Genomic DNA, 27,624 nt, shown 5'->3' on the forward strand with positions numbered 1-27,624 from the left:
TTGATCTTGTAAATGTAATTAAAATTCTTTCTAATTAAATGTAATATAAATTAATTGGAGAAAAGTTAGAATATTCTGAAAAGTATAAAAAGCCCATAAAACTCACCCATCGTTCCTGCTCCTTGAATTAATAGGGGACTCTGGGAATAGAAAAAGTTGGGCTATCCAAAGAGCCTGGTGGAGTGATAGGCGATGGGGAGATGGTGAGGGGGACAGGATGCCCATGAATTTCACAGGAGCCCTGCCCTCCATCGAGGCAGCATGGCATCATGAGGAAGCCACAGCATCTTGGGATCAGAAAATCCGACTTCTTAACCTCCTTCACCTGGTACTAGCAGCTTACTAAACTTCTTTTATATTCTTTCCCGAGTATACTCCAATTGCTTTTTGGAATGAAGTGGGGAATATACAAAACAGTGACTAAATAAGTAATGTATTTCCTTTTTAAATAATACTGGTTCTTCCTACTTCATCGGGTGGGGGAGGGTATTGAAATGAGATGGTCTAAGTGAGTGCTCTGTGTAAAGCAGAGTATGGAACAGTTGTAAATGCACATCAAAATGACCCAGGGTGGGTTCTGGTTTGTCTCAGTGTGGCTTTTCCAGGCTGCGGACATAATGAGGTCATGACAATGGACCTTTTCGAGCCATCCCGTGTGACTGTTCCCCATTCGGCACTCCTGCCTCGGGAGAAGCCAGACTCTCCCTGCCTTTCCTCTCTCTGTCCTGGCCACCCTCGCAAAGATTTTGTTTACGAGTCATCACCCATCAGCCACTCCCGAGTGGAGTGGAAAATAAGTGTGATGGGCTGAGTTCTCGTTGTTTTCAGCCGTAGGTAGGACAGTGTAGGGGAGACAGTGCAAGCTTTATGACCCTGGCTCTGCTGCTTTTAGTCCCCAGACCTTGAACAAAGTATTTGCCCACTCTGGGCCTCAGTCTCCCCATCTGTAAAGTGGGGATGATATTCCTTACAGGGCTGTTGCTGGGATCCCATGAGAAAATGTGCGTGAATGACCTGGCTCTTAAAAGTTACTTTGTAAATGCTGAGTTCCCTTCCACTTCCCTTTAAAATTTATATAAAGATGGAGTGGGACTTCCCTGGTGGTCCAGTGGTTAAGATTGCGTTTCCAATGCAGGAGGTACAGGCCCTGTTTGGGGAACTAAGATCCCACATTGCCATGCAGCGTGGCCAAAAAAACTTTAAAAAAATCTTTTTTAAAGTTATAAAGGTGGGGAGATGGAGGTGGAGAGAGGTCGAGGGGTCAGGAGGGTTCTGCAGGTGTCCCACGGCAGGGAGGAAGCAGAGCCGGCCGTGCCCCTGCTCAGTTCCCTGCGCCTCGGAGGGACCGGACTGTTTGTTTTCCCTGCAGGTTCTGACTGCTGCCATCAGTGGCTGTTTATGAAGCGCTACCCCACTTTTCCACACTGGAAGTTATTTTCAAAGTTTTAAAGAGAACAACAGGTAGCATTAGTCAGCGAAGGGCTGGCATGTCCTACCGGGAAGACCCACAGAACTAAGAGGAAGAGAAGGAAAGGAAGCCAGTGGAGAGCGTTTGTTCTGCACCTGGCCCTGTGCTGAGTTCCTCACACAGCGTACTTGCTACACCTCTGGCAGCAAGGCGGTGAGGCCGGCACTATATCGCGGAGGGCACTGAGCTTAGGGAGGTGATGTATTTTGCACACACACACCTCTCCTAAGAGAAGCAGCACTCACAGAGCCTCTTCCAGCCTTACCTTTCACTTGCTCTCCTAGGTTACCATTCATCCCTGTACTTGGTGTTAAGATGCTTCAAGGCCAGGGCAACACCTTGGCGGATATTCAGAGGACATTAACAAGGGCTAAGATACAACTTCTTTTCCTCATCCAAGTTCCCTTGGCTTTCACTGACTAAAACCAAGAACTGCTGATTCCTAAGAAGAAGAGGGAGCTTATAAGAAGCGCTTATGCCCTCAGACTAGGGTTTCAAGATGAAAGTTGTGTTAATGATCATCCCTTTGACTGAAGTTTTGCCAAAATGGAAGAGTTACAAATGAGACGAAACTCATGCTTTTAGGGATCAAGAAAAGAAGATGATTCCGGGGTGGAAAAGATGAAAGAGAATACTAATATTAGCTTGGACGTATAGCAGACTTTTCTTAAAAGTCCATCTCTTGCTTTACGTTGCAGAATTCTCTCCTAGTTGTCTGCCTCAGTGGTGTCCCCCAGCCAGTCTACGATGTTCTGGTCCTAGGGAAGGGTCCTATGCATGACAGTGGCAGTGGTGCCCTGCCTCACACCTCAATCCTTTTCCCCTCTGGCCATGTGAGCCTCCACCTGGCTCCCTGCTGCAGGCGGGACCTCTTGGTTCATCCACCAGCGGTCAGTTCACCCCCCAGCCATTCCTTCGAGTTCCATTCTGTTCACCAATGTTTAGCGAAGGACCCCTTACACCAAGCTTTGTGCTAGGCTCTGGGTTAAAGGAATAACCATCCCAACCTCTGCCAACAGAAGTGCATCTTCAGGAGGCTTCAACGCTCATTTGCTGAGAAGCTACTGAGTGCTACGCACTATTTCCAGCACTGAGATGCAAAGACAAATGACTCAAGGACATTCCTAAAATACCTTCTCTAACACCCTGTTCAGAAGCCTTTACTGACTCCTCATAGCCTGTGGGATACCTGTCCTGTATCTCAGTGCTTACTGTCTTCTAATTGAGTCTCTTGCTTAGGCTGGATTTAAAGCCCTCTCACTTCCGTTCCTCACTACTTCTCTGTGCACGTGCCTCTCTTCACTCAGGAAGATTAACTGGTCCATCCATCCATCCATCCATCCATCCATCCATCCATCCATCCACTTACGCAGTCACTGGCTCACTCATTCAGTACATTTTACTCTGAGTTCCAAGTCCTATTCTGGGGATGCTGGGATACTTGAAACCAGCTTCTACCCCCAAGAGCTCCCTTGGGTAATTGGACCCCTGAATTCACCTGCCATCTCTGCCCACTCCCCCAAGAGTGGTGACCCACCCTCTTTCCTTTTCTCTAATCATTTCCTCCCATCAAAGCCCACAAGTCCTACATCTGTGCAACTTCCTCTGGACCACCCTGATGCCCGCTCTGAACTTTGAAAGCCAGAGAATTCCTGGCTCTCTCTTGACCCTGATGGTAGAGAGCCTCGTCTTGAGGCCACTAGTATGTGTGCCCTGCTGGATGTAGTCCATACTTTCAAAAAGCAGGAAGTGAGGATGAGCAGGACTCCAAGACAGAGATCGCGAGGGACTTGCTGCCCGTCACTTGGTTTGTAACGACAGGTTTAATTAAGTGATTTTTTAGGCCATGAGAATAAGTCATATCGTGGGAGTTAAGTGCATGGGTAATGGTGTCCATCGTGATAATCACAACGAACTTTATTTCCTGAGCGATAATTCCGTGCTAGTTTGCACCCATCATCTCGTTTACTCTGAGCACCGGCGCTGTGAATGTTCACGAAAAAATCCCCATTTTCCTGATCAGGAGCTGGAAGCCCAGAATGACAAAGGGAGTTGTCACGATGGCAGCAGGCAGAGCTGGGGTCGAAACCACTTTGCTTTGACCCCCATATTCACACAGGGACAGAAAGGAACCAGTGACCAGAGGCATCAGACTGAGGACGTGCAAGGTTAGAACGTGGTGCTAAGGGGGCAGCTGCCTGGGTTCGAGTCCCGGTGCCGGCGCTCCCCAGCCGTGAGCCGTGGGGCGAGTGGCCCGATCTCTGCCCTGAGCTCCATCACCTGTAAGACTGAGATAACCCTGCCCCACCTCGTACGCAGGGTCGCTCTCGGGTGTAAAACAGCCTCTGTGCACATCCTCCCGGAGTGCGTGGCGCACAGTGAGTGCTGTTTGAATAATGACTGCCATCATTGCTGTGTGCTGGGCACCTTCCCAAGGGCTTGGAGTGAATTAACTCCTTGATTCCACACTGGGCCCAGCTTCCCACCCACCCCTCTTTCCCCACAAGGTGACATCACCGACCCGCACAGGGGTGAGGGATCTACAGTGGGGCGGGTGGGGAGGCTGAGGGTCGCAAGGAAGGAGATGAGGAGCTGGCACCTCCTGGAGGGCTCACCTGCCACCCAGAGACACCTCCTCCGACACACCGGTCCCTCCCTGGATGGCACATCTGTCACAGAAATTCCTGCCTCCTTGGCGCTTTCCGAGGAAGGGCTGTGAGTGGTGCACTGCGGTGTCCAGTTTAGGAAACTCTGGTGTGTCTGTATATATCTGAGTGTGTCCCTGTGTGTCTTCCTGCCTGTGTCTCTGTGTGAGAGCGTGAGTTTTTGAGTGGGAGTCTGTGTGTCTGTAATGTGTGTGCGTGTGACTGTACTGTGAGTGTGCCTTTCTGTCCGTGACCGCGTGGTCTGTGCGTGTGCTTGTCCAGGGGCGGGTCCTGGCTCTGAGGTGACCGTGGTGGCTGACTGAGGTCGAGACACCTTCCCATGTTCAGAGGCTCCAGAAAGAAAAAGCAGTGATCAGCAGTTGTGGTTTTCCCTGCACTATAAAGTTGAAAAAAAAAAAAAAAAACTCAACTACAAGCGGAAACTCATTGCCATTTGATAGTTAGGTCAGATGTAGATAAGGTGCGGGCCCAGGGCTGGGGATGGATGGTTGGCATGACAGGTGGGCTGGAGAGACCCCGCTGCCAGTCCCTGGTCCCCTGAGCCCGGAGGGGCTCACAGCAGTAGGGACCTCGCCGTCCCCAGTGGGGAGGATGCCGCCACCTCCTCTAGGCCTCCTCCCCATCACCTATGAAGTGCCCCCCCCCCCATTCACAGATGAGGAAACCGAGGCCCCGGGTGTCACTCACTTGCCCAAGGTCACTTCATCAGCGAGCAACAGGGCTGGGGGTTGAGCCTGGTTCTTCTGCCCGCGAAGCCCCGGCTCTTTGCTTGACTCTGCGCACCACCCCCTCCTCCCACCCCCAGTTCTCTGTCTTCAACCAAGTGCTTCAAAGTGAGGGCTGAGCCGGCCGTTGGCTTATTTAACCACTGATTTTCCATGAAGAACATGGTTTCCTTCAGAAAGATCGATTAAAACACAGTAGTTGAGGAGAGGAAAGTTCTCTGAGTTCTCTTACAATATCAGCGTAACCCACGCCTTTAACCACTTCCTCACCGTATCAAGGACTCTGGCTTTCTGTATCTGCAGAAAATGTAGAACACATTAGAGGGCCCCATCCTGAAGTCCACATCTCCTCCCAGCCTACCTGTGGGCAGAGCGGGCTCAGAGGCCCCCCTCAGCCTTCTGCACTTGGTGAGCTCAACCCGCTCTTTAGAACATGGGACTTTGACCCTGAATATCTTGAGCGTGTGTGTGTGTATATGTGTGTGTGTGTGTGTGTGTGTGTGTTTCCCCTTAAGACTGAGCACATCCAGTGGTTCTCAGAAAAGCTGTCACCCTCAGTGTTGGAAAGATAAACCCGAGGGTACAAGGACTCCACGTAGGGGCTCAACCTTTGTGACCTTTACTTTCTGACACCATTGCTGAGCTCCAGGGTGGCCAGCACTGGCTGGCATTTCACTTTTATTACTGCTTGGAACTCGCCCTGGTTTACAGACACTGATGCTCAGGGCAAGCCCTTGGCTGGCCATCCACAGAGCCTCTCTGTGCCTTAAATTCCCTCATCTGTAAAATCGGGTGATAATTCCCCTTGCCTCATGGGATGGTTGTGAGGCTTAAGTCAATTAATATCTGTCAAATACTGAGGACGCACAGAACACTCCATCGAGATTGGCTCTTGCAATTCTTGGGCATCTCACCCACCCCAGAGGGGCCACGTGGGTCAATACTTCTGCGTCCAGGTGCCCAGGAGAGAGGTGTCGAGGAACACATGAAGTCAGCCTGTAGACTTGGGGCCAGGTCTGGGGTGCAGAGCTTCTACATTCACTGCATTTAGCTTCTGGGATTGGGAGCCTCCACCCACCTTGTGGACAGGCCCAGTCCCAGGCGCCAGGCCCTATGTTTGCCCTATGGGCGTCCACTCTGCCGAGTGCTGCCCTCAGCTCTCCGTCTACCCTTGGGGCAGCCTATTCTCACTGCAGCACCCGTGCTTTGCCTGTGACCCTCTGTCCTGACCCGAAGCACAAAGACCCCGGGACCTCCCGGGGGCAGCACTGGAACGTAGTCCCTATTCCAGGAAACTCGCCCAGCAGGCTCTCGGGCCCTTTTGGACCTCTCTTTCTCTTGTCTTTTACACAATGGGTATGAGCACCAACCACCCAGGGGAGCACACGCTTGCTGGGAAACCCATTTCACGTATGAGGAAATCGAGCTCTGTGTCGCTGGTATTTTTAACTCAGGGTAGAGCCTGCAATGGAAACATATACCACAGAGTTGGCCAGATCAGTGCTCTCTTCACATGGGAGCAAGGGGGGGCAGTTCAGCTCCAGGATGCACCATCTTGTTCAAGATGTGAGGACACACATGGCATCCTCTGGGGTTGAGAGCACCGCCCAGGGGTGGGCTGCTGAGGCTAGAGTCCTGGCTCTGCACTCACCAGCTGTGTGGCGTTGGACAAGATACTGAACCTCTCTGTGCCTTACTTTCCTCCTCTCTAAGATAAGGGCGTAAATCACATTTACCTCCCAGGGTTGGAAGAGGATTTATTCATACATGTGAAGTGCTTATAACTGTGGTTGCCAAGCTCCCAGCTCCTGGTACATCTTAGACGTTTGATAAGGGAGGATTTTCTCTTTCGGCTCAGAGCCCTAGTTTGCTCGTCTGCATGGTGGGCATGGCGCTTCTACCAACCTCGTGTTCTCATTGTGAAAATTATATGAGACAAAGCAGACAAAGTCCTTGGGAGGGGGACCACCTGGCAGGTGGCAGTAAGTGGTGAGTGAACGATACTCTCCAGCTCAGCTGCCCCTCCTTACAGAGGTTGGTCACAGATCTAGAACCTTCCACTTTCTGCCTCAGGTGATAGAGCACAGCACACTCTGGAACCCAGCTGTCTGAAGCCACAGGCTGGTTCCACATCTAACAAGATTTTTGGCCTTGGCCAAGCTGCTTAATTTCCCTATTTCTTTATTTCCATATTTATAAAATGAAGACAGTAACAGCCTCTCACGTACACAGCTACTGTGAGGATCCAGTGAGATAAAAAGGGGGACGCTCTTGAGTTTATCTAAGTCCTCAGTCGATGGCCGCTCTCTTACAATTATTAGCGGCAGCATCACGAGTAATGGTAGCGGCGCCAGCAGTCCCGTCCGGACTGTCCTTGATTCCATGGTGGGGAGGAGCCCGCGTCCGAGCTGGAGGCAGGGGGAGACCCGCAGAGGACAGGCCCCAGGGTCCTACCCTGGTCAAGACCCCACCCAGATCACCTCTCCCACCCCGGGTGGAAGACCCAGTTCCGCCAACACTCCAGGCCCAGGGAGCCATCATCTCCTGGGACCCTGCCACCACTCCTGGCACCACCTGCATTCTTAGAGAGGAAGTGCTCCCAGAGACCTGAAATCCGTACGGAGACTTATAGAGACTTTGCTGATACAATTTACTTGCACAGTGACTGTGTTTCCATCACCTTTAAGTGGGCATCTGTTTTAAAGTCCAGCTCTATCTTAACCAAGCCACCACAGCTTGCTATTTAAGGAGCCCCCAGGAGGTGCCGGTGGGATGTGTGCATTTTGCAGAGTCCTCTTCTCAGAGGACAGTTCTGATCTTTGTCCCTGTTCAACCGCCATCAACTCTTTGCCTCAATATATAACTTTAGTTCAGAGCTAAGACTGTAGGTCGCTTGGCCCACTGCTCTCACTTCACAGGAGACTGAGGCCTAGGGAGACTCATTCAAGAGCACACAGCATGCTGATATGATATTGATCAGCCCTGACCTCCTAGATGCCTGTGGGCATCCCAGGAAGGGTCCTGGGACTCCCCTACCTGGAAGAAGAATGCAGAGCCCTGATGCAGCCCCGAGGTCTCTGGGCTGAGCAGGGGATGTGAGATGACCTAGCCTTTGGGCCCTGAGTCTGCTTTCTCTTCCAGGGCGGCTCCGCACTCTCCCCTGCCGTGGTCATCAGGCCCGAGAGGGCTCGGCAGCAGGCAGCTGCTTTGGCGAAGGAGGTTGGCTGCCCCACCTCGTCTGTCCAAGAAATGGTGTCCTGCCTCCGCCGGGAGCCTGCCGACATCCTCAATGATGCCCAGACCAAGGTAGGCACTTGTGTGCAAGTTGGGGAGGGACGTTCTTTGATCTTTTACAGATGGAAACCAGGCCTAGAAAGGAGACAGGACCCATCCAAGGCCACACAGTAGGTTGGTGACCAGCTGGAACTGAATGCCTATTCCCTGAGCCCCCGTGCCGTGTGTGGGCCGCAGTACGTAATGGACCAAGCACGGGTCCTGAGGGTCGACAGATCTCTCTGCGCATCAGATTTTATCTGTACAATGGGGATAATATGGGAGGCTTATAGAGTAGGAGAAGAAAATGCAGTGACAATACTTAAAGGGTCTTGCCTCTGCCGGGACTGGGGTGGCACCCAGTCAAGTCACAGTGATGTGTACTGAGTGCTACAGGCGTGGCTACAGCGGAGTGAGGCCACCATGCCCCCTTAGATAGGACAGCCATGTGCTTCTTCTCTAGCCTGTAGAGATCCTGCTCACAGCCCCCAGTCTCTCTGGCCCGCCCTGATATTAACAAAGGGGACTCCAGCAAGAATAACTTGTCATCTGAGCTGAAGCTTTAATCCCTTCGGCAATGAGCCTGGACCCACAGACCTGGAGTGGGTCTTATCCTCAGCTCCTCCAAACATGGGCTAATCGGATCGTGGCCAGAGCTGATGGATTTCCCTGTCATATCCTGCCTTTAGCTACTACCCCCTCCTCGATCAATACCTCTTGCTTCACGCGCACAACTATAGGCTCAGGCTTACCCGTTCCTCCCGCTGGATCTGTTGTCACCTTGGTGGGAGGATCCGGGATGCTCTCCTAGGGACCACCACTGCTCAGAGCAAGACTCACCTTCCTGGCCCTGGCACTGTCACCTGGTGTCCTACCTGCCTGTTGTTCTGGCCACATTGCTCTTATTTCCCAAAAGAGCCCTGGATGAATAACCAGCATTGGTGTGCATTATGGTTAAGACCTGATTAAACGAAGCAATGCAACTGATTATTCCAGTACCATTTTTTAAAAGGATAAAGTCCATATACATCATGATACCCCTTTGTACCCAATGCAGCTCCTGGCCGTGAGCGGCCCCTTCCACTACTGGGGTCCTGTGGTCGATGGCCAGTACCTCCGAGAGGCTCCAGCCAGAGCGCTGCAGAGGTCTCCACGGGCGAAGGTGGACCTGCTCATTGGGAGTTCTCAGGACGATGGGCTCATCAACAGAGCCAAGGCCATGAAGGTAGGCAGAGAAGGCCCCAAGGGCCCCTCTGGGGTGTGGCCCAGTGACTCTGGACCTAAGTCTGACCTTGGTCAAGAGTAAAATCAACTTACAATCGCTGAAAAACCACATATGTAAAGACTATAAGGAGTTTGGGAGGTGGGGGAGGGGGGTTCAAAAATAAGACACCTGCCAAGTTGTGAGCAACACAGACGCATCCACAAATTACACCTGTAAATGAATCACCGTGGGAAACTGTGAGCAGGGCTGACCCAGCAGCTCTGTAGCTTTAGGTTGCCAGGCCGTGGGTACCCCTGCTCCACGAAGGGTGCTTGGTGCATGGAGGCTGGGAGAAGGAGAGGGGAGGGGATGAAGGGAGTCCTGGCAGGGAAACCCAAACACCAGCCTTCCAAGCTTCTGAACTTTAGAGCTTCCAAGCCGTCCCAGGAAAGTGTGGCCATGCACAGGGCAAGAGCAGCTTTTTGTGGCTTGTTGGAGACACAGCAAAGTGCGAGACTTGTGAGGTCATTTATCTGCCTGAGCAGACACTTCCTGCCATCACTCCTCCCCAGGATTCGGCCACCCGGGAAGATGTAGAGCACACTCTCCCCTGCCCTCCACCCCCACCCCTCTTTGTCAAGCTACTTCTGATGGGCCTTCTAGGTTGTCAACCTGGGATGGTGGTCCCAGTGCATGACACACAGTGAGGACACACACGCTGAATGTGGGGCTCAGTCTGGCTCTATTGAATATAAGACAGTATCCTTGGAATTAATAACAACAAAAAAGAATCATTAATGCAACCGAACAGGATCTCGCATCCTTTAGATTACACTATTTCCTTGGGTAATCTACCTCACTTAGGGGAATCTATCTTACAGCAATAAAAGCACCACTTTGACGTGAGATATATACGAGGGTATCAATCACAGTGTTAATTATTGTGGCAAAACATTGGAAGCAACTCAAACGCTCATAAACAGGGAAATGGTTGACTAAAAGAAGACACACACAAACTATTGAATATGATGCAGATGGTAAAAGAATGAACCAGATACATCTCTCCTGTCTTGAGGATGCCTGTGATATGTTGTTAAATGGAAAACAAAAAATCAGAATGCAGAGGAGTATACAATTAAGGTGGCATTCATATATTTAAAAAACAACCAGTGTATATCTGTAAATATGTAAATGTGTATAATAGTATATATTTCAGTGTGAAAGGATAGTGCTGTAGAAAGATACACAGCTCACGTGGGCTGTGTTAATATAGGCTATCCCAGGAGGCGTGGCAGTGTGAAAAAGAATGCAGTGAATTTGATACTACTAACATTACTCATATACACATGGACATATCACATATAACATATACGCACACGTGTGTGTTTGTATGTATATGTGTACATAGAGAGCGTTGTGTTGCCTCTGTGTGTGTGTGTGTGTGTTTTGGGGGTGGCACCGTAAAGTGGGGCTTAGTCACTGTCAGCTTCCATCTGGTTGACTCACAGCCGTGGAGAAGGACCTTTTGTCCCCAATCCGTCTCCGCGTTTTTCTGCTGAGCACCCACGTGTGACTCAGTCCTTTATTTCAAGGGGCTGCAGCTTGATTACGGAACCAGACTGACACACAGGAAACACTGAAACCAGCCCGCTCTCCACCACTAGCCCTGGGTTTTTCTTCTCTGAAGTAGTGGGTCTTCAAATGACTTTTGAACAAGCCCCATCATCAGTTAAAAAATAGTAAGCATAGTTATTTGAGTATAAATTTATACGTGCATACTCTTATACTAATTGTTATAAAAGATTCACAAAAACCAAAAATTATAAAGCAGGAGAAAGAAATACATGTCCTTACATTTGTGCTGCCTGCTCTACGTGCTCATCGCAGGAGATGATGCCCTACGGCATGGGCAGGATGGAAAGACATGGACATCGGCCCTGGACCCTCTTCCATGCAATACCTCATTCACATTGGCCAGCAGGGGAAGATGTAAGATCTTTGAGCAGAAGATACTATACCCTCACAGCCCTGATTCTTTGGACCCTGTGCTGAAAATGCACCCCAGCCATCTCTGACCTTAGAGACAGAGGAAGAACTACATCCCCGGGAGCCTGAGGACCTTGCTACACGGGTTGGGGGAAGCGGGCCCCGGCAGCAAGTTTCCATACTCCTCCCAGCCCCGTGGAAAAGCCATCCATCAGGACTAGGGGGAGGGGAGGTTTCATCAGAGGACTTGTTGCTGGGGTTGACCACAGGGCAGCTCAGGTTTATATTTTCGGGGGATGCCTGCCCATTGTAAGAGAATGTCTGTGGTTGCCTTGGTCTTTCCTGGTCCTCTCCCAGCAGCATCTTGGAAATTTCCCAACTCTGTCCTGAATTTCTGAGCCCCTCCAGCAGGGAGCCCGCATCCAGAGGACTGGGAGTCCTCCTCAACAATGCATCGAGTGTCCCTCAGAGGCTTTCAAGGAGATGTTACCTTGGTCCACTGGCAAAGAAAAGTGGTGTCTGCTGACAGGAGCTCACTGCCCCTACCAGGAGATGGGTAGGAGGGTATGGCCTCAAGTCCAGGTGCCAGAATAGGGAAGCAGCTGGGAGGGCAGGGTGGAACAGCGCCCAGCCCTGTTCCACAGCTCGTAGGCTGGGCAGTGCTCCCTCAGCCCCTTCATTCTAGGTTAGACTGTTCCTCTCTTCCCTTCTCAATTTATTCCCCTGTGAGCAGGTGCTAGTGCAGCCATTGGGCGGTTCTCGTGAGCTGCGTCCTGCCGGGAACCCAGCCAGGGGCTGACTGCTGTGGAGAATTGGGAGGAGAAGGGATGCAGTAACAGTCGGGTTAGAGGCTAGGTCCACACTCGCAGTGCCGTCACATGGCAGCCTCTCCTGAACGTGTATCTCCAGCCCAACTCTATACCTCCCGCCCGGGCTTCTCCCTTGGACTCTAGACTGGCTTGGCCCATGGTCTACTTGACGTCTCCAGCCCAACTCCATACCTCTCGCCCGGGCTTTTCCCTTGAACTCTAGACTGGCTCGGCCCATGGTCTACTTGACGTCTTCACTTCGATGTCTCATCGCTTCTCACTCTTAACATGGCCAAAAAGAACTGCCGATTCCACTTATACCCCCGCCCCAACCAGCTTGTCCTCTGGCTGTCTTCACCATCTCAATAAAGAGCACCCCAGGCTCCACACCTCCCTCTCCGCCTGCCAGCATTCCATCGGCACATCTGGTTGGCGCTGTCTTCAAAATGTTTCCAACCGCCTCCTCCCACCTCTTTTGCCGTCCCCCAGATCCAGGCCATCATCTTTCCCCGGGGTTTTTACAATGGCCCCCAACCATCTCCCTGCTTCTGGCTTTGCCCCCTTAGATCCGTGAGAACCGCAGCGGCTGGACTACTCCCTTTGTGGTGTAAGTCAGATTGCGTCACCCCTGTACTCAGCGGCCTCCAGTGGCCTGAGCTCCCACAGAGGAAGAGCCACAGTCCTTAGTGCCCACTGTCTGATATGGGCCCTGATTGCTGTCTGACCTCATCTCCTGCTGCACCGCTCCCCCCGCCACCCAGCTGCTCACTGTGCTTCCGCCCAACTGGTCCCCATGGTGTTCCTCAAATCCGCCGCGCACACTCCCACCTTAGGGTCTTGGCACGTTCTGTTCCCCCTTCTAGAATGTTCTTCTCCAGGTAACTCACTGCCTCCCTTCCTTCAGGGTCTGCTTCTTCAGAGAGAACTTGCTGGACCACTCTGGTGGGAAGGGCAGCCACACGCCCACCGTCCTCTCTCCCCCTTATCCTGCTCCGCATCCTCAGCACCCGTACCCCTTGACAGGGTATATATTTGTTTATTACATTTCTTCCTCTACTAGACTGTGAGCCCCGAGACTTTATTTTGCTTTCTGCTATATCTCGGTGCCTACAAAAGTGTCTGGTACACAGTAAGTGGTCAGTGAATCTTTATCGATTGAAAGAATGAAATTATGGATCTGATCTAGGAGTCCTCAAGGAAATCATTCATCCCCAAATGACCCTCTGCACCAGGGATTATCACTCATTTTCAGACGGGACCACAGTTCAGAGAGAAGCCAGAATTCAAATCCAGGCCTGTCCAACTCCAAAGGCAGGCACCCACTTTCTATCCCAGCCCTCTGGGAAGAGCCAGGCCTTCCCTCCACGAGCTTGCCATCCACCAATGACAGCGTGCTATCACCACCAATGTGCGTACATGGCCATGGCCGCAGACCCAGCTGGCATCAAGGCCACTCGGTGCAAAGGGCTTTGCAGTTCCACCCACATTCTACTCTTATCTCAGCCATAATGCTATGAGCGCCATACTCACGAACCAACATTTAACACCATTGTACTGAGGAAGAAACAGATTTCGAGAGGTTTAATGATTGTCCCAAGGTCACCTCACTAGTCATTTGCAAAACCAAGTCTCCACTGCAGGTCCTCTGGCTCCAACTGGGGGAGCTTCAGGCGCTAAACTCTAGGACGGGGATGGAAATGCAGTAGCAACATCTACAACACCTGGCAGCCAGGTCACAGCCCCGAGGAAGCCTCAGAACTGCGGAGCAGTGTGGACAGAGCTGCCGCAGAGCAGTGTGGACACCCTAGTGGGAACCGAGCTACCAGCTGCCCTCTGGACGTGGTATTGAAGTTTCTTTTCGATTTCAAAACATCCTGCTCACTCATGTGCCCCGGGTTACTTTCCCTTCCTCAGCCTGCCCGTGACCTGCATTCAGCATTGGGTTGTGGGTTTCTCCATTACCCCCAGAAGGCTCTATAGCCCCTGAGTCCAGCTGCCATTAGCCAAGGAGAACCCCAAGATGACACATTCCAGAGGGGCCTCCATCCCAGCAATTCCTTCTCCCGAATTCTCTGTCCATCCACACGGGCCCAGCCCTTCCCACCCTGTCTGTGCGGAGAAGCAGGACACACCAACCATAGAACATCCCCACCTCCGCTTAGAACAGGGTCTCAGGCATGTCTTCCCAACACGGAGACCTGTTCGTTGAGCCATGCGACACTTCACAAAGTCACTCACTAAGTACCAGACGCTGTGCTAGGTGTTCGGGGCAGAAACACAAACTGAATTCCTGCCCTCAGGGAGCTCACAGTCAAGTAACAAAATAGAAAATAGGCAAAAGTAAATAACTAAAATGCAGTTTGATACACACTCTTTGGAGAGAGGGACGTCCTTCTGCAGGACCTCAGGCAGTTGGGGAAGAGGGGGCCGCTGGACGCACAGTGGCACTGCCAGCAGGAGTGACCCGGTGACGAAGGAACTGACCAGGACCCCGGCCTCCCAGCTGTCTGTCCACAGAGCGGGGACAGTGTCCTGGGTGTCCATGGGTTGTAATCAGGAGTATCTGAGTTCTCCAGAGTCTGAGCCTCAGTTTCCCTGTCTGTAAAATCGGGAGATTATGAGTCCATATCCTCATAAAGATGTTGGAAGAAATCATACATGCAGCATGTCCGGCAAGTAGCACATGCTCAGTAAATATTCGTTTTTCACTTAATTCTTTGCCTGTACCATTATGACCAGTAGCCAAAGCTATTGTCCCCAACCCAGAGAATTATCCCGAGAAAGAAAGAATACAAAGGGCGTGCAATCACTGCATCGCCTCGCCTGACCTGAGCCAATTTTCCAAATCGTGGCAGCTGCACATGCGTGCTTCCTCCTCCTGCCACCCCTGTATCAGTACCATCCATAGCCCAACCTGCAAACACACACCATCCAGCTTCCCGGGGGGACTCACAGGACGGGTACATGTCCCTCCCACCCTAAGTGAGCCCCTGGACTCACCTGTCTGTCGCTTCCGCAGAGACCCAGTAAATTCCTGGAGCCCAAAGAGGGTGGGTAGGGCTTCCAGCAAGTCCATGTGAAGACCCTCACCCACCTACCACCCCAGTCCAGCTACAGCCCACCCAAGGAGCCTTAATGACACCAGCGAAGTTGACCACATACCCGTGGAGCATCAGCGCTGCCTGAGATGCCTGGAAAGGCTCTGTTCACAGAGACTGATCTTATTTTCTGAAGTAGCAGCTTTCTGTTGAAATTCTTCATCAGTTGCCGTGGTGGGGATTTTTCCCTCTCTTCTCTCTCTCTCTCTCTCCCTAACTGGTGAAATTGACAGTCTGCCTACATTAACTGGGCATTAATTTGCATGATCAAAAGCAGATTTGTTCCAAGAGGCAATGCTCTGCCTTCCCTTCCAAAGCACAAGCGTCTCCAAGGAAGGCAAGAAAAATCAGAATCGGCGCCGCTGCCACCGTGGTGCCCCTGAGCTTGGCCAGGAGTTGGCCTCGTCCAGGAGCAGGTGGGGTGGGGGCCCTGTGAGGAGCAGGGAGGGGGCGGGCAGCCCATCTGAGAGTTGGAAAGTGGCACCTGGCAGCCCCAGGAGCTGGCATGAGCCCCAGCCTGGGAAAATCAAGCCTTTTGGTGACAGATTATAGCAGAGGAGCGTGCAGGAGTCCCAGGGAGTGCATGGATTTCCTGCGGAGAGGGGCTGCCACACTGAATTCCCCAGCTCTCTTGGGTGCGGAGGTGCCAGGGTCTGAACTCTGAGCAACCTGGGGCCCATGAAGAGCCCAGGACCTGCAATCAGAAAAATGGGTCTCATTTCCTTGCTTTAGCCATTCAATTCAGACAGGTTGCTTAGCCAGTCTGAGCTGCCGTCTCTTTAGCCTTTGAATGGGCACAGGGTGACCAGCCCTGAGAGGACTTCCAGGAGAAGGAGACAGCGCCCAGTCCCCAGAAACTGCGCTGGGACCTTTCCATGCTGGCTCTGTAACCACCTGGCCCTCAGAGTTGTTACTCACACATGTGGCCTCACCTGAGTGTCCCCTGGCCCTGCCGTGTGGGAATTTCATTCTCAGTGCAGAGAAAGCCAGGGATCAGCGGGGTTGACTCGTCCCCCTAAAACAGTAAAAATATTTTCTGAACGTGCAGGTAAAAGATGAATGTAGGCTGGGTTCATTATTATATACCCATTATCATCTTTATTTTTTCTTCTGATTTCAAATTAAAAGGAATATTTTATCGTGTGACCCTGCAGTGATGATGGGGCCTGGACACCGGGCCTGCTGGATGATGGAGAAGGTGGCCCTTTGTCCCGGCACATCCACACTCAGTGGTCAAGGCAGGAGCGGTCCTGTGTTGATTCACACACGCAGCTCATTAAGGGCTCTCCTCCAGGCTCGGGGGAAAGTTGTAACCTGAGCAGATAAGGGTCCCAGCTCGTGGAGTTTATGTTCCAGGGAGAGGACACAGAGAGTGAGTGATATGTACGAAGAGAAAGTAAGAATTGCAGCTCTTGAAGAGTGCTCTGATGAAAACTGTAATGGTAAGAGGAGGGGAGCTTATGCAACGGGGGAAAGCACTTTAGCAGGGAGGTCAGAGAGGCGGCTTCTGGTCCTGAGTGATGAGAAGCACCAGCTGTGAGGGGAGCTAGGTGAGGAGCTAGTGCAAAGGCCCTGAGGCAGCGCTGGTCAGGGGGACACAGAAGGCCCGGTGCTGGGAAACCCAGTGGGTGATGGAGGGAGCGGTGGGAGAGGAAGGTGGACATATTGGAGGCACCTGTTAGGCCATCAGAAAAGTGACTTTATTCTACTTGCTGGGGACAGTTTTCAGAAAGTTTTAAGCTAGAGAATGATCATACTGATTCATCTTTTTGAAGAGCATTCTGGCAACTCTATGGAAAAATGACTATGGAAAGGTAACAAAGGAATTAGAGACCAGACCGAGGTCCATTGCGAGGTCCAGGGAGCGAGCTGGCATCTTAAATTAGGGTTAAAGACGTGTTAATGGTGAGAAATGCCCAGATTTGGGATGTATCTTGGATCAGCAGTTGGCTAGATGAGTTGGGAGTTCAGGAGAGAGTTCAGAGCTATAGACACAGATTTGGAAGAAAACCAGGAAAATCTGATGTCACAGAAAGCCAAAAAAAGAAAGTTTTTCTGACAGGAAGGTGAGGTCAAGTGTACAACGTCATTGGAAGTGGTGTGAGATGAGGGCAGAGATCTGACCCTTGGACATGACAGGATGTAGGTCCTGGGCGCCCTTGATGAGGCCCATTTCAAGTGGAGTGAGGGGAAGCTTGGATGATCAGAGTAGGCTGAGGGGAGAGTGAGGAAGTGGCCATGTGCTTCCCAAACTCGCCCTCTCTCCACTGCACCTCCGTCTCCGCTGGCCACCAACCCTTGGCCAGGTTTCACAACCCCTTCATTCACTGACGAGTTACCTCCCGACGCTACCAGGCTGTTCCATGGCAAGATCTGTGTCATGTTCATTTCAAGTCCACAGCTGCTGGCCAGCAATGGGTCTTCAATTATGCCCATTAAATGACGGAGCGTTTGTGTCTCCAGCTACCTCAGAGTTCTGGAGAATTCCGGGCACATGTCTTCATTCATGCATCCTTTTGGGGTTCACCTGATGGCCTTTGGAGATGCTGCGCTGGGTCTCCTTCTTCTCAAACTTACATCATAATCATTTTGCATCACATCAAGAGCAATCAATGTATGAAAGTGAATTAAATATCTTCTGTGTACAAAGCACTCCTCCTCCAGTCCTCACTCCCCACAGAAGTGTCCGTGTTTCTGCCCCAGGATGGGAAGGAGGTGAGGAGGGAAAGAGCCCAGATGGGGCAGTAGGAGTGAACAGAAGGGGTTAAGACGTCCTCAGGGGGAGAATCAACAGCATTCGGGTACCACAGAGCTCGGGGAAGATGGGAAAGTGAGAAGAGTCGGGAGACATCTCTTTTCTAATCACGTCACTGGGTACTGGTCTTCGTCTCTGAGGTTAGGAAAATAGGAGGGGAAGAAGGTTCTGGAGGTGAGGAAGCACACATAGGCTGGAGAGAGATTTAGGAATCGTCAACTTAGAGTTCCTCGTTGAAACAAAGGGAGGAAATGGTACCACCTCATGAGCATGCGTGGACAGGAGGGGATGAGAAGGCGCAGGAGTGGCAGCTGGGGGCCTCAGCAATTAAAAGTGAGCAAGACAGCAGGGTTGCGGGGGAGGTTCAGAAACGAGTCCGAGATGGAGAATTTTATGGAAAAGGATTTGGGGAGGGTCATGGAGTCCAGGCGAGAAGGAGCCCCCAGCTGGGACGCCATGCCGTGCCTGCCGAAGTCAGCGCTGACTGTCTGCGACTTTGGCGAGCGTGGAGGTGCTGGAGGGGAGACGCCAGTAGCTGTGGGGTGAGGGGTGAGTTCCCTGGGCGGGCAATACCAAGATGGACAGAAAGACACATTGGGGAGTTTCGTTCTGGGTGGGGGTGGGCGTCATGGATTGCCCCACATCAAAGTTTCTAAGAGAAGGGACGATTTGCCCAGTGACGTCACGGAAGAAGCAGAGGGGAGGGCCCCCAGAGCTCTGGACAGCGAGGCATCAGCCTCAGAGCGGAGAAGGGAGGGTCCCTTGGTCCAAGAAGAGGGAGGGGATTCAGGAAGAGCCTCTGGATGGGCGTGTCCTTGAGAACAGGGGATGGTGCGGGAGTGTGGAGAGCTCTGAGGATCACCTTGGGGTTTTTAGCAGCCTCATGGGGTCCACGTGGCAGGAGAGAGGCAGTAAGAAGCAATGGCTCCTGGGCTCCCTCCTGGGGCCCTGCCAGCCCGCACCCAACACCCACCTCCCGGCAGTCTCGGCTCCACTGCCCAATGTACCCTGAATGCCCGGCGCTGCTCCTGGCACGTGCGGCGTTATTAGAGAAATGTGTTGACTGAATATCGACTTGAAGATAAAGACCCAGCAGCCACGTGGTTGTCATCGTGTCTCTCCAACTTGGGGCGAACATAAGGGCACTTATTTTTAGTAAGTTATTAACCGGGGGAAGAGAGAAGTAATAGTTACTGTCACCCATCTGACAATAATTCATTTTCATTCAAACATCAGCCCCAGGCACAGAGAGGGGTGTTCACTGAACCAACTTATCGACCAGCAATGAATCTTCTGAGGCCGCGCACAGAGCCAGGTCTGAACCCTGTGCTCAGTCCTCCAGGCCACAGACATTCAAGGTGACTGTGGACCCTTCCGCAGTCTCTCAATGTTTCCCAGGGCTCTAATTTTCTGTGGGATGTATTAAGGGCAGTCCTTTAAAACCACGTACCATGGACGTGCCAATTCCTGATGGCCCCTCATGAGCCCAGGCCCAGCAAGCCCACCTCTGAGGCGGGTCCCGCCCATAATTATAGCTTGTGGCCTCGACCCTGGCTGGGAAGTCACGTAGTGGCCGCGCTCCCTCCCGCTGCCTCTCTAATTAAACCAGCAATAGCATCTGTGCTTCTGTCCTCGCCAGGAAGGAAGAGACCTGGGTCTTGCTGAAATCAGGCCTCTTCGAATCCTCACGTGCCCCCGGGGGCTCAGGTCCACACTCCAGCCGTTTCTGCAGAATAGTGACTGCAGACACATCCACGCCCTGGCTCATCTCAGCGGCTCAGATCCCCTTAGAAGGTGAAATGAACCACAGTCTCTTGGAAGCAGGAATTGGGCCCACCCCTCTAGCATTCTAGCTGTGGAATTGTTCAGATTGTTCGAGGCACTTCTAGCAAGGCCCAGGGCTTGGTGCCCTGCTGCTCCTAAAAGCTGCCTCCTCATGGAAAGAGTTTCCACAGCATCCATGAAGGAGGCTTTATCCTTTGGGTGAGGTCAATCATTTTCTAGCCGGGATACGAAAGAGGAGATCCAAGGGTTTGGACCCACAGCCAGTGGGAGCATCATGGATCAGGCCTGGCTCTAAAGCCTGGGCTCCCCTGGGCCCACTGAGCTGGCAACAAGGTTGAGTCTGCAGACATCTAGCAGCAGACATCATGCTAACAGTGTGCAGGTGTCATCTCATTTAACCTCAGAACAGTTTTATGAAGAGGGTAATATTATTGTGCCCATTGTGCAGAGGAGAAAACAAAGGCAGAGATGGATTCAGTAACTTGCCCAAGGTCGTGTAGCTAATACGTAGCAAAGCTGGCATCGAAGCCCAGATCTTTCCCGTCCTGGGGTTTGAACATAGGAGGTTTGACTTTGAAGTTGCGGCCTCACCTGTGTTATCCCCACGAAGGTCAGTGTCCCCTCCATCCATTTGTGCAACCTATTTCCTGAGCATGCACTAGGTGCCTGGCGCCACACTGAGCCCTGCGTGCCCCTCTGCTGCTTGGGAGTTCTGGAACTCTAGGCTATCAGTTGACAATACAGCATCTGGGGATTCAGCACAGCATCTCGAAGGCACCCAGGGGCCCCTGCCCCCACCTGGGACAGGAATAATAATTACTCACAACTATTGACCATGTGCCCAAAGCTGTGCTAAGCCTCTTATGTGCAGGTTTCATCGGAATTTGGCAGTGACTTTATGCAACTGCCCAACTCATATGGTGATTTTGCTACTTCAGTGAAATACACATGCTAAATATTTGGCAATAATTGGAGTTATATGAATGGGGACTAATATAATTTTTGTGCTAAAGTACTCCAAAAACTCGGTAAAGGACAGAGACTAACATAACGAAGGTTTCCCCCTAAACTATTAGTAGGTTGTGAAGTCAAATAGATTTCAGGCAGGCATTTTTGAACAGGCCAGATTAGACTAGACTAAAATAGAATGGAAACTATCGGGTATGTCACATGTGTTAACAGCAGTGAGTGAGAGTGTTATCCATGAACACTACTGTAGGCCTACTATAAGTGTGAGAGTGTGAGTGTGTGAATTCCACATGTATAAAATATCTTTTTTATTATAGATCATGGTCAGAAATATTTGATATAACAAACACTGATAAAATAAACACATTGCTATTCAGATTTAACAGATATTAATATTTTGCCATGTTCGCTTCAGATCTTTTTCCAAGAAATAACCCATTATAGATGGAAATCAAATGAAGCCCTCTTTGCACCCTCCTACCTGTCTCCTTCCCTCATCTCTCCTGAAGCTGGTGTGTGGCCACCAGCAGACGTGCCTCTGATCAGTGATTCCACCCACTGGTCCAGCCTCTTGGTGAGCCACGCTGAAGGCAGCCTACCCCAGGACCCCAGGATAGGCTGGAAGAGTGTCTCAGACAGAGGGGGTCACTTACTTATCATACCCACGCCTTGAATTCCAATCACAGGTCCTGGGTGCTTGGGAATGTTTAGAAAAACAATTCAAACATGTCAGGATGTCCTAATAAGCACATGTCAATGTTGACATAAGAGCCTAGAAATATGTAAGCACACATCCTAGGACCATGCAAAGGCTGAGCGGCCTGGACCTCACACATGGGAGCTGCATCTCTGACAGTCCCTCCGCCCCTTGTCTTCAGAAATGAGGAAACTGAATCCAAGGGGGAGGACGTGGTCCTCCCCAGACTCTCCCAGGCAGACAGGATAAGAAAGGAAGGAAGGAAGAAAGAGGAAGAAGAAAAATACCACATGATTTCACTTATGTGGGAAACAAACAAATGAACAAACCAAACCCAGCAAAAATAAACAAGTAGATACAGAGGACAGAGTAGTGGTGACCAGAGGGGGAGGGTGGGGAGAGGGCAAAATGGGTAAAAGGGATTCACTTCAGTTTCATTTACTGGCTCAGGTGTATGTGATGGGTGGAAACTAAACCTTTGGTGCTGGGCACGCTGCAGGGTACCCAGAAATAGAATGTTGTACACATCAAACTTAATGTTATAAACCAATGTTACCTCAATTAAAAATAAAATTTAAAAAGAAGAGAGAAAAAAGAGAGTGAGGAAGGAAGAAAAAGAAGAAAGGGAGGGAGGGAGGAGGGAGTGAGAGAGTTATTGCCATCTGGACACGCATCCCCAGAGAGCTCCCTGCTCTCGCTGCCCATCCTCTGTGAAATAGCCCTGCCCTATCCCTTCACCCTGCTCCATTTCTCTTCATAGCACCTGTCCTGGATGAACTGCACAGCTCTTTGCTTATTTTTCCATCTCCGCCCACTAGAACGTGAGGCCCACGAGAGCAGGGAGCTTCATCAGCACGTTCACAGCTGTTTCCCAGGCCTGGCAAGCAGCTGGCCCTGGACCAAGAAAGTGTTTATCAGTAGAAGCGGGTACAGACAGCATCCCTACGTTGAATGCTTGAGTCAGTGAATGTACCTGGAGTTAGCTCTCCTAACAAATCCAGGTGACAAGCTGGCTGAGAGAGTCAAGTGTGGGAGCACGCGTGAGACCTGTGGTCAGCCTGCAACAAAGGCTTGCGTTCAGTGAGCACTTACTAAGCGCCAGGCACCATTTTCAGTGCTTCACATGGATGAACCCTTTTAATCCTCACCGCCACCAGGCCTGCGGGGGGTGGTCCACTGTGTCTATTTTCAGGCGGGGAGAGGAAGGCACAGAGGGGTCCAGTGGCTTGTTTAAGGTCACACAGCTGGAAGGAGGCAGGGCTGGGATTCACACCCAGACAGTCTGGGTCCAGGGCCAAGCAGTTCATGCCATCTTCCACTGCCTCCCGGAGAGAAAATTCTAGACCAAGGGTTTGAGCGATGCTACTCTGGCCTTTCAGAACCCGACTGAGGAATTTACATAACTCTTTTTTTTTTTTTTAAAGCAATTTGAGGAAAGTCAGGGCAGGACCAGTAGCAAGACAGCCTTTTACCAGGCGCTGCAAAATTCCCTGGGCGGCGAGGCAGCGGACGCCAGCGTGCAGGCTGCTGCAACGTGGTACTACTCCCTGGAGCACGACACTGACGACTACGCCTCCTTCTCCCGCGCCCTGGAGGCGGCCACGCGGTGAGTGGCCTGGGCGAGAGGTCCTGCCTCTGCGCGGCCCTGGGGATGCTCGGATCACCCGGGAGAACCGGGTCTGGGTGCTGGCGCTTCATCTGTGTTCTTCATTCAGTCTACAGCGCGGGCTGCCTGCCCACCATTGGGAGACACGAGGGGTGACCCACCCCTCTCCTCCGTGGTGCTCGCACCATCAGAGGGCGCCTGCTGTATAGGACCTGCCCCAAGAAGCTACGCTCAGCTGGGTGTTGATGGAGAGCCTGCAGGGTCGGGGTGGGGGGGAGGGGCAGTCCAGCAGAGAGGACCCCACGTCCTCCAGCCCAGCGGCCTGGACCCCCACCGCCCTTGAGGAGCACTCCAAGGGCAACTAGAGCCAGGCCTCAGAAGCATCAGTATTTTTCAAGGCTCCCCCAGGTGACTCTGCTGTGTGGCCAGAGTTCACCTTGCAAAGGAAACAGAGGCCTAGACAAGGGAAGATTTGTGCCTGATGTCACACCCAGAACAGGAGCCCCAGGGCCCCTGAGGCCGTGCCTCCCCTTCCCAGGCGTGCTGTGTCTGCGCTCACTCTTTATGTGTCTTATTGCTCAAGTTCATTGCTTCAGGCTTCCTTCCCTGGGGAAGTCTGCCCAGGTCCCCCACCCCAAGAGCAGTTAATGGGTGCCCCCCACCCATCGCAGGCTCTGCCGTCCCCAGACCATCCCTCTCTCTCATCACAGTCAAGAAATAGCCAGGGTCCCAGTTCTTTCTGCCTGCTGAGCCCCCTGGGATGAGACCACAGTGGGGACTCCTGCTCTTGTGTCACCTTTGAGCCCCTCACAGGCCACTTGACATGTCCTGTTTCCCTGGCAGGGCCCCCTCCAAAAGGGGAGAACGTGGTCGGGAGGTTTCCGCATCCTGCAACATTTTTCCTGTTCTCAGCGACGTCCACTCAGGCCCTCGTTCTTTGTCCCTGGGGTCAGAGCCAGTGTCAAGGCTCAGAAACCTCTGCTGAACTTGACTGTGTTGGGAGGAGATGGACTGGAGGGTGCTGAGACCCACTGCCCTGCTTGGTCTCTCCACCCAAGAGTCTGTGGTTTCCAATCAGAGGGTCACTAGCTCAGAATAAAACTTTGTACCACCCCCTGGGATCTTGGGGACCAGGAAGGCTCTAATTTTCCCTCTAGCAGAGAGCTCAGCTTTGAACCAAATAGCCAACAACTATTTCTGGAGGCCCAGCCCCAGACTGGACCCTAAGAGTTCACAGATGTGCAAGTCCTGGGCCCTGAGAGGCTCACAGCCGAGTTGGAACTGGCTCACGTCCATGTTGTAGAAAGAGCTCAGGGCTAGAGTTCAGAAACCTATGTTCATTCTTGTCCCAGCTTTGCCTGTAACTGTCTTTGAGGACAATCTGTAAACGGGGGTAAGCGCAGAGGTCTGAGGGAGGGCAGGTAACCAAGGAAGGCTTCACTGAGGAGGCGGAGCCTGGTGCTCCCTTAGGCCAGGCCCTCCTTCCGTCCTGGCCACACTGAGGCAGCAGCCTCCACAGGCCTCCCTGCCTCCAGTCTCCTCAGCAATGCCTGTCCACAGCACCACCAGGGTAGAACTCTATGTAGGTCTACTCCCACCCTGTCCTGCCCACCGCTCCTCAGGGGCCCATGAGGGGAAGAGGGCTGCTTTCATCTGCCCTTCCAGACCCTCCCTGCCAGCCCCACTCTCTCTCAGAGCCTTTCCTGTAAACCCTGGAGATGCTGGTCTCAGTCTCCAGAGCAGGGGTGAGCAGCCCTCCTCAGTGATGGACTTTCATGGGTGTTATCAGCATCTCTGCAGGGTCGGCCTCGTGGGCCCCAGCTCTCAGCTGAGGATACAGAGCGTCAAGGAGACGCAGGGATGCTGAGTGGGATTCAGAGCCCAGTGGACCCAAGGCGGACCAAGGTCAGCCTGATTCTAGCCATGCCTGCCTGCCTCCTGGGCACACAGCCTGTGCTCGACCACACACAGGGCCCCGCTGCTGAAGCGGGTACTTCTGAGATTTACTCACACCACCCCCAAAGGGGGAGCAGATGTGGAGCTTTGGGAATCTAAAGCAGAGCTCTCAGCCTCCTCCCTGTTGACATTTGGGGTGGATAATTTTTTGCTCTGGGGTCTGTCCTGCACATTGTAGGATGTTTCACAGCATCCCTGGCCCCTTCCCACTAGATGCGAGTAATAAACCTTCCACCCCCAGCTGTGACAACCAAAAGTGTCCCCCAGATATTGCCAAACATTCCCTGGAGGGTGGCGAGGGGTCCCAGTTGAGAGCCACTGGTCTAAACCTGTCATCCACCTGAAACATCCCTGAGGTCTCCATCTTCTTTTAAAATGTACAATTATTTTATGTTCAGTTCCATAGTATATTGTATTTATTTGACTATAAAATGTTTTGCTCTCAAGTCTTTGATAAACTGATGTCCTGAGAAGATGTTTGTCCCATGGGTCTCTTGACCCTGTGATGCGTCGTACGGACACAGGGTGTGATTGCAGCTATCCACGAAGCAGGCTGGAGTGTGTGCCCGCAGGCGGACCAGCTGGGGCAAGAGGAAAGCTGGGGGATGCGAGGAGAGGGGTGTGTCCTCTGCAGGCCTGTGCAGAGGGGCTGGTGGCCCAGGGACCCTTGGGAGAAGCCTTTACCCGGCACAGTTGTTCATAGAGCTGTGCGTAGCTAGACCCCCTCCTCTGTCCTCCTCTCACCAGGGACTACTTTATCATCTGCCCCGTGATCGACATGGCCAGCTACTGGGCAAGGAGGGCCCGAGGAAACGTCTTCATGTACCACGCTCCCAAAAGCTACGGCCGCAGCAGGTAAGGTGGCCGCGTGGCCACAATAGGCGTTGGCGCACGAGGGGAATCTGGCAGTGTTCCTGCCACCTGTGTGATCCACAGGGTAGCAGAGAGAAGAGGGCGGGACCGGCGTGCAAGTCCTAGTTCCATGACCTGGAACTTTTCTGAGTTCATCGCTTAACTTTTCTGAATCTCAGTTTTATCATCTGAAAAATGGCAGAATAGTAACTGCCACTTTCTCTCACAGCATTGTAGGGTGAGCACATGAAATAAAAGATATAGAAAGCAGCTTGGAATTGCAACATTAGCTGTTCATTAATTGACCTGGATTGGGGGAGGAGCCATCTTTATTAATCCTACCTGTTTGTGTCTCTAAAAATCGAACACTTAGCTTTACTTAAGAAAATGACTTTCCACAGTATAAAAGAGTGGGTTTTTTTTTTTTTTTTGCAACAAAAGGAGTTTTATATACCCCTCATTTGTATACCCTTCTAGCTTCCAGAATACGCCCAATGTATCTTATAATAAAATTCTCAAGTGCAGTTAAATTGTCAAAATGGAAAAGAAAAATAAGAGGTACCAGTAAGAGAAACCCATGATAAAGGAAGGAGCGACCAATGGGCCTAGAATGTGACCCTGAGTTTCCCAGAAGTCAAAGAAAAGATTAAAAAGTAAAGAAGAAACGAACAAATGTTCAGTCTTCATAGCTGCATCAGCTAAACAAAGGAAGAGAGGAGTGGTGTCAGGGGACATATTAGGTCTCAGCCAGTGGGAGGGCAAAGCGACGTGCGTCTCTGGGGCACATGATGTCCAGGGCACTGGAGGGAAGACTGTGAGGCCACATGTTCTTCTTCGTCATGACCTTATGAGTCCTGAGCCATTCACATGTGCGGGAAGGCCCCAGGTTCCCCCCGGGCTGGGCCAGGAGTGTCCTTCATAATCTGATGTGATTGCCACAAATTGCATCAGATTAACCACTTCCCACTGGAGCTCCTTTGGGAAGACCTAGGAACCACAGATAACAGAATGTCAGGGGGTCAGGTGTCCCAAGATGCTGGAGTGTGGTTGCTTCATTTCATACGAGAGAGGTGGAGCAGGGCCATCCGTCGCCCACATCCATGGTCTATTTGGGCTGCAGGCAGGTGGGGTGGAAGAAAGTCCACTTTATTTATTTATTTATTTTAGCTGCCCCACAGGCTGTGCAGGGTCTTAGTTCCCTGACCCGGAATGGGACCTGTGCCCCCTACAGTGGAAGCTCAGAGTGTTAACCACTGGACTGCCAGAGAAGTCCCAAGAAAGTCAACTTTAGAGCTGAAGGTTGAGCTCCACTACTGGCCAGCTGTGCAGCCTTGGGCAGGCTCCTTGGCCTCTCTGATGCTCAGTTTCCTCACCTACAAAATGAGGCTAATAGTTTCCTCTCACGGAGTTGGTATGAATAATATCTAGATTATAAATTATCCTACTTTAACCCATGTTATTTTGCAACAGTATCAAGGGAGGTCTTACAAACATACACATTTTCTCATGATAATTGGCATCATCCCTATAGTAGGCTGAATACTGGCCACCTGAAGACACCAGATCCTAACCCCTGGAACCTGTGATTGTGACTTTATAAGGAAAAAGGGGCTTGCAGACATGATGAAGTTAAGGATCTTGACGTGGGGAAACTATCCCAAATTATCCCAATGGGCCCTAAATGCATTCACAAATGTCCTTGTAAGAGAGAACCAGAGGGAGATTTGCTACACTTAGAAGTGGAGGAGGCAACGTGACTACTGATGCAGAGATTG

At 51.7% G+C, this 27,624-nt stretch overlaps 1 protein-coding gene across 2 annotated transcripts in view; it reads left to right on the forward strand.

Moving 5' to 3' along the window:
• Window positions 1-27,624, forward strand: part of TG (thyroglobulin) — a 238,538-nt gene that overhangs the window by 194,307 nt on the left and 16,607 nt on the right. For both annotated transcript variants that reach the window (XM_057735105.1, XM_057735107.1), the window contains 4 exons: window positions 8,001-8,165; window positions 9,190-9,357; window positions 22,860-23,041; window positions 25,745-25,852. In XM_057735105.1, coding sequence (XP_057591088.1) covers window positions 8,001-8,165; window positions 9,190-9,357; window positions 22,860-23,041; window positions 25,745-25,852 — 623 coding nt within the window. The remainder of the gene's footprint in view (window positions 1-8,000; window positions 8,166-9,189; window positions 9,358-22,859; window positions 23,042-25,744; window positions 25,853-27,624) is intronic.

The sequence above is a fragment of the Hippopotamus amphibius genome, chromosome 5 (assembly GCF_030028045.1).
Source record: "Hippopotamus amphibius kiboko isolate mHipAmp2 chromosome 5, mHipAmp2.hap2, whole genome shotgun sequence".
Lineage (NCBI taxonomy): Eukaryota > Metazoa > Chordata > Mammalia > Artiodactyla > Hippopotamidae > Hippopotamus > Hippopotamus amphibius.